The following is an 11,673-nucleotide window of genomic DNA, read 5'->3' as shown; positions in this document are numbered from 1 at the left end:
TCCCTTCTCTCTTTTCCTCTTATTTTTTTGGGCCTTCTCTTTTTTATGGCCTTCTCTTTTTTATGGCCTTTCTCTTTTTTTGGGCCTTCTCTCTTTTCTTATGGACTTTTTTTAATATTCCTCACTTGGGACAATGCTCTAGAAAATGATGATCATCACACTTCTATTTATTTACAACTCAATGATTACAACTCGATACTAGAGCAAAGATGACTCTATATGAATGCCTCCGGCGGTGTACCGGGATATGCAATGAACCAAGAGTGACATGTATGAAAGAATTATGAACGGTGGCTTCGCCACAAATACTATGTCAACTACATGATCATGCTAAGCAATATGACAATGATGAATGTGTCATGATGAACGGAATGATGGAAAGTTGCATGGCAATATATCTCGGAATGGCTATGGAAATGCCATAATAAGTAGGTATGGTGGCTGTTTTGAGAAAGATATAAGGAGGTTTATGTGTGAAAGAGTGTATCATATCACGGGGTTTGGATGCACCGGCGAAGTTTGCGCCAACTCTCAATGTGATAAAGGGCAATGCACGGTACCGAAGAGGCTAGCAAGAATGGAAGGGTGAGAGTGCGTATAATCCATGGACTCAACACTAGTCATAAAGAACTCACATACTTATTACAAAAATCTACAAGTCATCAAAAACCTCGGTACTATGTGCATGCTCCTAGGGGGATAGATTGGTAGGAAAATACCATCGCTCGTCCCCGACCGCCACTCATAAGGAAGACAATCAAATAACACCTCATGTTTCAAATTTGTTACACAATGTTTACCATACGTGCATGCTACGGGACTTGCAAACTTCAACACAAGCATTCCTCAAATTCACAACTACTCAACTAGCACGACTTTGATATTATTACCTCCATATCTCAAAACAATCATCAATCATCAAACTTCTCTTAGTATTCAACACACTCATAAGAAAGTTTTTACTATTCTGGAATACCTAGCATATTAGGATTTTAAGCAAATTACCATGCTATTTAAGACTCTCAAAATAATCTAAGTGAAGCATGAGAGTTCATCTATTTCTATAAAATAAAACCACCACCATGCTCTAAAAGGATATAAGTGAAGCACTAGAGCAAATGACAAACTACTCCGAAAGATATAAGTGAAGATCAATGAGTAGTCGAATAATTATGCAACTATGTGAAGATTCTCTAACACTTAATAATTTCAGATCTTGGTATTTTATTCAAACAGCAAGCAAAACTAAATAAAATAAAATGACGCTCCAAGCAAAACACATATCATGTGGTGAATAAAAATATAGCTCCAAGTAAAGTTACCGATGACGAAGACGAAAGAGGGGATGCCTTCCGGGGCATCCCCAAGCTTAGGATCTTGGATATCCTTGAATATTACCTTGGGGTGCCTTGGGCATCCCCAAGCTTAGGCTCTTGCCACTCCTTATTCCATAGTCCATTGAATCCTTACGCAAAACTTGAAAACTTCACAACACAAAACTTAACAGAAAACTCGTAAGCTCCGTTAGTATAAGAAAATAAATCACCACTTCAAGGTACTGTAATTAACTCATTATTTATTTATATTGGTGTTAAAACTAATGTATTACAACTTATCTATGGTTTATAAATTATTTTACTAGCCATAGATTCATCAAAATAAGTAAACAACACATGAAAAACAGAATCTGTCAAAAACAGAAAAGTCTGTAGTAATCTGGATCAAACGTATACTTCTGGAACTCATAAAATTCTCAAATAAATTGCTGGACCTGTGGAATTTATCTATTAATCATATTCAAAAAGAATTAACTAAATATCACTTTCCAATAAAACATGGCAGCAATTCTTGTGAGCGCTAAAGTTTCTGTTTTTTACAGCATGATCGCAAAGACTTCCCCCAAGTCTTCCCAAAGGTTCTACTTGGCACAAACACTAATTAAAAGCATCAAACCACATCTAAACAGATTCTACATGAATTATTTATTACTAAACAGGAACAAAAAGCAAGTAACAAGAATAAAATTGGGTTGCCTCCCAACAAGCGCTATCGTTTAACGCCCCTAGCTAGGCATGATGATTTCAATGATGCTCACATAAAGGATAAGAATTGAAATATAAAGAGAGCATCATGAAGAATATGACTAGCACATTTAAGTCTAACCCACTTCCTATGCATTGGGACTTTGTGAGCAAACAACTTATGGGAACAAGAATCAACTTGCATAGGAAGATAGAACAAGCATAACTTCAAAATTTTAAGCACATAGAGAGGAAACTTGATATTATTGCAATTCCTACAAGCATATATTCCTCCCTCATAATAATTTTCAGTAGCATCATGAATGCATTCAACAATATAACTATCACACAAAGCGTTCTTTTCATGATCTACAAGCATAGAATTTTTATTACTCTCCACATAAGCAAAATTCTTCTCATGAATAATAGTGGGAGCAAACTCAACAAAATAACTATTATGTGATTGAAAATTAAGATCAAGATGAAAAGGTTCATTGTTATTATTATTCTTTAAAGCATACGTTTCATCACAATAATCATCATAGATAGGAGGCATGCTTTCATCATAATAAATCTGCTCATCAAAACTTGGGGGACAAAAAATATCATCTTCATCAAACATAGCTTCCCCAAACTTGTGGCTTTGCATATCATTAGCATCATGGATATTCAAGCAATTCATACTAACAACATTGCAATCATGCTCATCATTCAAATATTTAGTGCCAAACATTTTATAGATTTCTTCTTCTAGCACTTGAGCACAATTATCCTTTCCATCATACTCACGAAAGATATTAAAAAGGTGAAGCATATGAGATAAAATCAATTACATTTTTATAGTTTTCTTTTATAAACTAAACTAGTGATAAAACAAGAAACTAAAAGACTCGATTGCAAGATCTAAAGATATACCTTCAAGCACTAACCTCCCCGGCAACGGCGCCAGAAAAGAGCTTGATGTCTACTACACAACCTTCTTCTTGTAGACGTTGTTGGGCCTCCAAGTGCAGAGGTTTGTAGGACAGTAGAAAATTTCCCTCAAGTGGATGACCTAATGTTTATCAATCCGTCGGAGGCGTAGGATGAAGATGGTCTCTCTCAAGCAACCCTGCAACCAAATAACAAAGAGTCTCCTGTGTCCCCAACACACCCAATACAATGGTAAATTGTATAGGTGCACTAGTTCGGCGAAGAGATGGTGATACACGTGCAATATGGATAGTAGATAATAGTTTTTGTAATCTGAAAATACAAAAACAGCAAGGTAACTAATGATAAAAGTGAGCGTAAACGGTATTGCAATGTGTGGAAATAAGGCCTAGGGTTCGTACTTTCGCTAGTGTAAGTTCCCTCAACAATAATATCATAATTGGATCACATAACTATCCCTCAACATGCAACAAAGAGTCACTCCAAAGTCACTAATAGCGGAGAACGAACGAAGAGATTATGGTAGGGTAGGAAACCACCTCAAAGTTATTCTTTCCAATAAATCCGTTGGGCTATTCCTATAAGTGTCACAAACAGCCCTAGAGTTCGTACTAGAATAACACCTTAAGACACAAATCAACCAAAACCCTAATGTCACCTAGATACTCCAATGTCACCTCAAGTATCTGTGGGTATGATTATACGATATGCATCACACAATCTCAGATTTATCTATTCAACCAACACAAAGGACCTCAAAGAGTGCCCCAAAGTTTCTACCGGAGAATCACGACGAAAACGTGTGCCAACCCCTATGCATAGGTTCATGGGCGGAAACCGCAAGTTGATCACCAAAACATACATTAAGTGAATCACGTGGTATCCCATTGTCACCACAGACACGCACGGCAAGACATACATCAAGTGTTCTCAAATCTTTAAAGACTCAATCCGATAAGATAACTTCAAAGGGGAAACTCAATCCATTACAAGAGAGTAGAGGGGGGAAGAAACATCATAGGATCCAAATATAATAGAAAAGCTCGCGATACATCAAGATCGTGCCAAATCAAGAACACGAGAGAGAGATAAAACACATTGCTACTGGTACATACCCTCAGCCCCGAGGGAGAAGTACTCCCTCCTAGTCATGGAGAGCGCCGGGATGATGAAGATGGCCACCGGAGAAGGATTCCCCCTCCGGCAGGGTGCCGGAACGGGTCTAGATTGGTTTTCGGTGGCTACAGAGGCTTCTGGCGGCGGAACTCCCGATCTAATCTCTGTTCTGGAAGTTTTAGGGTACGTGAGTATATATGGGTGCAGGAAGTACGTCGGTGGAGCTTCGGGGGCCCCACGAGGCAGGGGCGCGCCCTAGGGGGGGGGGCGCTCCCCATCCTCGTGAGCACCTCCCTTGGCTCCTGACGTGGGGTCCAAGTCCATCCGGTAGCTTTCCTTCCAAAAATAACTTCTCCAGTTGATTTCGTTCCGTTTCGACTCCGTTTGATATTCCTTTTCTTCGAAACAATGAAATAGGAAAAAACAGCAATTCTGGGCTGGGCCTCTGGTTAATAGGTTAGTCCCAAATAGAATATAAAAGTGGATAATAAAGCCCAATATTGCCCAAAACAGTAGATAACATAGCATGGAGCAATCAAAAATTATAGATATGTTGGAGACGTATCAGCGAGCTAGCCATCTGTCCTCGCCCGCACAAAAGCGGGTCATGAGTGTCGTGAGGGCTGCCATGGACTTAGGCTTCTCTTGGCCGAGGTGTCGGGCGAGCCACTCGTCGTGGATGTTATGCTTAAATGCCGCTAAGGCCTCGGCATCCGGACAGTCGACAATTTGGTTCTTTTTAGTTAGGAACCGAGTCCAGAATTTCCTGGCTGACTCCTCGGGCTGTTGGGTTATATGACTCAAGTCATCAGCATCCGGTGGTCGCACATAAGTGCCCTGGAAGTTGTCAAGGAATGCGTCTTCCAAGTTCTCCCAACTGCCGATGGAGTTTGCCGGCATGCTATTCAGCCAATGCCGAGCCGGCCCTTTGAGTTTTAGTGGGAGGTACTTGATGGCATGTAAATCATCACCGTGGGCCATGTGGATGTGGAGGAGGAAATCTTCAATCCATACCGCGGGGTCTGTTGTACCATCATATGATTCAATGTTCACGAGTTTAAACCTTTCTAGGAATTCGTGATCCATTACTTCGTCGGTGAAGCATAGGGGGTGTGCGGCGCCTCTGTGTCGGGCTATATCATGACACAGTTCATACGAGTCTTGTCTGCTGTATTCGGCCCGGCCGGATTTGCTTTTAGTATATCGGGCGTGACGGTCGTCGTCACGCGTTGGGGCATGCCCCTGTGATCCGTAGATCGATCTTGTATGTCCTGCTTTGTTTTCCAATACGTCTCGCAGGTCCTGCGTGTAGCCCTGGGCCTTGGTGTTTTTGTTTGACTGGCGACTGGGTGCGGGCTGGACTTCGGGCTGATACGCCGCTTTGTCTCGGCCACGAGGTGGTCGGTCAGCCGTATCATACGCTGATAGTGTAGGCTTTAATGCTTCCTCCTCGAGTTGGGGTAGCAACCCGCGCTTTGGGTAACTTTTGGTTGGGCGCTCGAGTTCGTATTCCTCGGCTGCCAGGACCTCGGCCCATCTACCCGCTAGCAGATCTTGATCAGCTTGAAGCTGCTGCTGCTTTTTCTTCAAACTTTTTGCTGTGGCTATAAGCTGGCGCTTGAAGCGCTCCTGCTCGACGGGATCCTCAGGCACGATGAATTATTCGTCGCCGAGGCTCACCTCGTCTTCGGTGAGGGGCATGTAATTGTCATCCTCTGATTCTCCGCCCGTCGCCTGTTCCTTAGGGCTGGCTTGCCCATCCTCCCGCTCGAAGCCTGGCTGGAGGGGATTGTCTTCGTCTTCGGCACTATCTTCAGTGTTATTGTCTCTTGTGCCGGTATCGCTGCTTTTGCTATGGCGGGGCTTAGAGCGGCGTCGATGACGCCGGTGCTTAGATTGCTTCTCGAGGGGATCATCCTCCGTTGCCTTATTGCCATCGCTTTCTTTGGGGGTGTCCACCATATATATATATATATATCATATGATGAGGTGGCTGTCCAGCACCCTATGGGCGGTGGTTCCTGTTCTTCTCCTGCATCGTTGTCCATACCGTCGATGTCTTCGGAGCCGAAATCAAGCATGTCGGTTAAGTCGTCGACAGTGGCTATTAAGTGGGTGGTGGGTGGGGAATGAATTTCTTCGTCGTCGGCTTCCCACTCAAGCCGGACATAGTTCGGCCAAGGGTCTCCTAACAAGGAGAGAGACCTCAATGAATTTAGCACGTCGCCCAAGGGCGAGTGCTGAAAGATATCCGTGGAGGTAAACTCCATGATCGGTGCCCAATCAGATTCGATAGGCACGGACGCAAGCGGTTCGGAGCCTGTGGCCGGGGACGAATCTAAGGGTCCGATGACACAGGTCTCATAGGAGGTGAAGTCAGTATTCGGCTCTATCGCCGCTGAGTGTGCGGCCTCCGTGGCGGGGTCCATCCACCCGTCCTCGGACGACACGATCTACTCCGGATTGAGGGCCGGAGTAGCCGGAGGTGTGATCTGCCGAACACCGTCCGACGGCAGAGCTAAGTCATGCTCGTCGTGACTGTGCGGCGCACCTGACATGGGCTCGAATCCGTCGAAGATCAAGTCTCCGCGAACGTCGGCAGTATAGTTCAAGCTTCCAAACCTGACCTGATGGCCAGGGGCGTAGCTCTTGATCTGCTCCAGATGGCCAAGCGAGTTGGCCCGCAGTACGAAGCCGCCAAATACGAAGATCTGTTCGGGGAGAAAAACCTCACCCTGGATCGCGTCGTTGCCGATGATCGAAGGAGCCATCAAGCCTTTATCGTGACGGCATAGTGGAACTCAATGAAAGCACCAATGTCGGTGTCAAAACCGGCGAATCTCGGCTAGGGGGTCCCGAACTGTGCGTCTAAGGCTGATGGTAACAGGAGGTGGGGGACACAATGTTTACCCAGGTTCGAACCCTCTCGATGGAGGTAATACCCTACTTCCTGCTTGATTGATCTTGATGATATGAGTATTATAAGAGTTGATCTACCATGAGATCGTAGAGGCTAAACCCTAGAAGCTAGCCTATGATTATGATTGTTCTTCTCCTACAGACTAAACCCTCCGGTTTATATAGACACCGAAGGAGGCTAGGGTTACACAGAGTCGGTTACAGAGAAGGAGATCTACATATCTGAATCGCCAAGCTTGCCTTCCACGCAAAGGAGAGTTCCACCCGAACACGGGACGAAGCCTTCAATCTTGTATCTTCATAGTCCAACAGTCCGGCCAAAGTATATAGTCCGGTTGTCCAAGGACCCCCTAATCCAGGACTCCCTCATTTGGCCATGCACAAGATATCATATCCAGTGTATGTGAGGCCATCAGTTCTTTTGCATTGCATGCACATGTAGTGCCTTGCACACATTTGCGACATATGGATGGCACGGCCGTACGAGCTATAAGCCACGCGCTCAGCCTCTTCTACCTTGGTCGTAGCGCATGGTTTGGGATGTGGTCTTGACTCTGAGCACTGCGGTCTGGTCGAACGGGGTGTTTTGGTAGGTATGTCTAGAATTTGATTGGTAAGGCTTGACGAATGGCATGCTTTGTCATCTCTCTCGGCTATTGACCCCTCCGGCCTGGTCGTCTGGCATGTGCTCTTTCCTGGCGCTTACATTGTCTAGTCGGTTCGCCTGGTTTCCTTCCTCTCATGTGGTTCCGGGTGAGGATGTCCAGTTATGATGGTTCGGGTCATTTGCTGTGGGTGGCGTAGTTCGGTTTTCTATTAATCTGGCTAGAATATGAAAAAAAAACTCAGGCTCAATCCACCCGCTCATGCAAACAATTTATGTATTGCCAAAGAAAGATATGTGAATCGATCATCATTGTATGTCATTAGTAAATGCAAGGCAAATACAAACCAATAGAAACAAGATCAATTGCACACAATCTACGAAGAACGTCCTTCAAGTAGTTCACCTAAATTCTGGTTGCATCTGTTTTTTTTGCCCCTGTCCGGATCGTTCATAAGATATGTTGTTCATAGGTTTTCCATTCAGGGGTCCTAAAACACACTGCCCATCCAGACCGCAACGCTCAAAGGTCGGCAAAATTGACAAATTTGACCTATGGACGAAATCAAATCACAGAATGAATTGCTCGTGAAACTATTTCACGCGGCTGACCTTTTTGTGTGACGCCCGACACGAAGGCGTCACACTACACTGTGCAACGCCTCGTAGATAGGCGCTACACGCCTAACCAGCATCGCACCCATGTGATCCGAAAATTATTAAGTTAGTGTGCAGCACCTAAGAGCTAGGCGCCACACTATACAGTGTAGCGCCTAGCTTCTAGGCGTTGCACTAGTGGTTGCTTCATTTTGTAGTGCAACCACTAGTGCAGCGCCTGAGAGCTAGGCGCCACACTATACAGTGCAGCGCCTAGCTCGTAGGCTCTGCACAATGACTTAGCAATTTTTAGGCAGTTTGGGGTGCAACGTTGGCCAGGCGTGTAGCGCCTGTCTGTGAGGCGTTGCACAATGTAGTGTGATGCCTTCGTGTCGGGCGTCACACAAAAAGGTCAGCCGCGTGAAATAGTTTCACGAGCAGTTCATTCTGTGATTTGATTTCGTTCACAGGTCAAATTTGTCAAATTTGCCTCAAAGGTCAGGCTCACCTCCCAAAGCACGCCCTTAGGACACCCATCTGTGTGAGGTTCTTTATGTAGATAAACCCTGGATTTTCCATTCAGAGCAGGCTGACGATTGGCTTCCCAACAAGCCCTCTGGCAACCGTATCGAGCTGACATAGCCATGCGGAAGAGTCTCATCACATGCCAGGTCGCCATATACGAGACAAGAGGCAAGAGGTAGCCGAGACGTGTCTATCAAAGTCGTTTGGGTGTGTTCGGCTTGCAGTCTTCAGAAACCAAGAAAGTTTGTTACCATTTTGCCATACAACTGTATTCAAATAGTCCTATTTATGCGGGGTAAAAAGGTAGCTAAAATAGTTCACGTAATTTTCCGTTGTAATTGGTTCGGGTCAAAGCCATGTTGCTTGCTTTGTTCGGTTTGGTGTTACCTTGGTCGGCATGTAGTCATGTGACACTCCTTGACCAATTGCCCCACCGAACGATGACTTCATGAAAGATTTTATGAAATGCAGCTTGCGTGTGAGGAACCAGACGCCCCCCTATGGTATGCCATGGTGTAATATTAATTTGGCATACCATTACATAGTGTTGCAATGTAGTTGTAGCAGATCAGGCCTCACAGTTGATTTGCTTCGTGGCCGCAATTTGTCTTTGTGGATGACGTAGCGGGCCAAAGCATAGGAAGAGAGTTAGGCACGTATAAATGATATCTGAAAGGCAACCTTACGGAACGACCATGCTTCCACCCGGGCAAGAGCTGAGCAAAAGGAGGTAAACCAGAAGCAGAGAAATGGCCGGCCCACCACGCCATTAGACGCTAATTTGACCCATGAATCACATGACAACCTTATACCGAACAACCAAGGAAGCATGGAAGGATCGCGAACCAAGGTAAGCAAACCAACCGACCAGCCCAACAACATCCAAAACCAGGGTGAATTCGGGTGGATCGCTCCTCTCTGACTGAGAGGCCACAACCAGTCACATGGCTATGAAACCGCGTGGTTATGCCAACATGGATCGGGCCCATCCCGGCCTACATCTAATGGAAGGAGTTACCCAAGGACGTGCCGGAGGCTTGGCACATCATTTACCAACCTAACGCTTATGCCGAGCACGACAGAGAGCTGTATAAACGCAATATTACAAGCGTATTCCAATGTTGTAGACAATTTAAGGAAAACACCTCATATAATTCACTTACTTTCCGGGTTGCAGTTGGTATGTGCGTCAAGAGCACAACAGGTCATCTAGTAGCACAAATACAGGAGAAAAGCCAATAGAATGGGGAAGTAATCTCTATTATATTTGTGTAAAAAAACACGTAATTGATCAAGATTAATGGAGAACTTTTCACTTGCTCTCCAAGTTTGCATCTACAAACTAAATATATGACATAATTTAGTTTGTAATATCTCTATGACTGTATATTTGAGTTGTGTGAGTGTTTTAGAAAAATAACGCCAATGTGTTTCATTTTGAATGGTCAGCGTTACATGGTCCTCCAACCACAACCAGTTTGCCCGATTGCATAGCAGGTGGGATGATGCATGTTGAATATTTTAGTTATCGTCAGAAAACAAAGGGCCATCATACCCTTTTTTTTGCGGGTACACCATACCCTTTTTGAAGCAAATATAACTCCTACTAGCGTTGATTTATCTCATTTTATTTATGCCTTATTTATTGAATGTCAATAAGGGAGAAGATAAAGTAACAAAGAAAAGTAGGAAAAAAATGATCATTTGCACACTATTATATAGAGGTTGATTACCAAGATCGTCCGATCTTTCTTAAAGAAAACAGAAAATATTACATGTATTTTGAGGTTAAACTTTACATGCATAGTCCTAAACTTATTTCAGTATGTTTCTATTTATTTTTCCTTGAAAAAAGATAATAAATCTCGGCCTTTGCATCGAGTGATGCACACAACCATATATTACTGGTTAGAGTGTGGCTAGGTCTCGGTCAAGTGACATAACATTTAAGAAAGAAGAAAGAAAAACATGCAGGGATCTTAATGTAAGATCTTACGAATATAGCATCGACTGAGATATAATCAAATTTCAGTTGACCGAGATTTAAAAAGACTGTATTGGTTATTAACCGATGCCAACCAAAGCCTGGCACCTATGAAACAACTTACATAAATATAAAGTCCGAGATCATCAAAATGGATCGTCCGTGATGTACCACAAACCCTATGACAAAAGACCAAATGAAACGAAACTATGCTGATGTTGATGAATCCAACAAAAGGTCATGAGAAGCTGCATGTTAATTAAGACTTTGATCGCTTGGTACAGGCTGAACAATAAGCTGCAGTTCACCGAACTACTTTAGTGTCCACGTTCTGTGTAACTTAATATAAGACGGTACAGAGATAGTCATAAACTACTCACTTTGATTAATAACAAGTGTCGCATGTTTGAATTAAGATTGAATTAACCTTAATTCAAAACTGCGCCACTATTTTGGATCGGAGGGAGTATGTGGCCACCTTGACCAATGAATTAACCACACGTATATGAAACAGGGCGCATGCTGATCGGCTTGGCAACGTTGGCGAGAGGTGCTTCATTAGGTGAGGCACACAGGCATGTAATGCATATGCAGCTAGCTAGGCGCGCCGGTGTAGATGTGGACTTCGAACCCGAGGATGATGACGGCGAAGATGGTGAAGAAGACAAGGGTGTGGACGAAGATGGACTTGCCGGTGGTGCGGAGGCCGCCGAAGTCGATCCTCCCATACGTCCCCGGCAGCTCGAACAGCAGCCCCGGCGTGAGCACCACGAACAACACCACCCCTACCACCACAGGGGCCCAGTCCATCATCTACAGTATACACTCCTGCTGCGGCAGTGCAGTCCTGCTGGCCACTGTGTCTTACCGGCTGCCTCGGCTGCTGATGGTGGAAGATGCGTTTGTGTTGATGAGAAGGATGAGCGAGAAGGAACGTGGAAAGGAAAAGGGAGGGAGGAATTAATGGCCAACGA

At 44.4% G+C, this 11,673-nt stretch overlaps 1 protein-coding gene across 1 annotated transcript; it reads right to left on the bottom strand.

The window, feature by feature from the left end:
• Positions 1-10,921: 10,921 nt before the first annotated feature.
• Positions 10,922-11,673, bottom strand: LOC125541674 (uncharacterized). Its single transcript, XM_048705019.2, has one exon. It carries the CDS (start codon positions 11,510-11,512, stop codon positions 11,294-11,296), a length of 219 nt encoding a protein of 72 aa, XP_048560976.1. The 5' UTR covers positions 11,513-11,673; the 3' UTR covers positions 10,922-11,293.

Source organism: Triticum urartu, chromosome 2A (assembly GCF_056163025.1).
Source record: "Triticum urartu cultivar PI428250 chromosome 2A, HENAU_Tu73, whole genome shotgun sequence".
Taxonomy (NCBI): Eukaryota; Viridiplantae; Streptophyta; class Magnoliopsida; order Poales; family Poaceae; genus Triticum; species Triticum urartu.
Note: the sequence above shows the minus strand (reverse complement) of the source record. Positions and strands in the feature narration are given on the sequence as shown.

Excerpts from the sequence above, each read along its gene's own strand:
- LOC125541674 (XM_048705019.2), bottom strand. The coding sequence starts at position 11,512 with ATGATGGACTGGGCCCCTGTGGTGGTAGGGGTGGTGTTGTTCGTGGTG.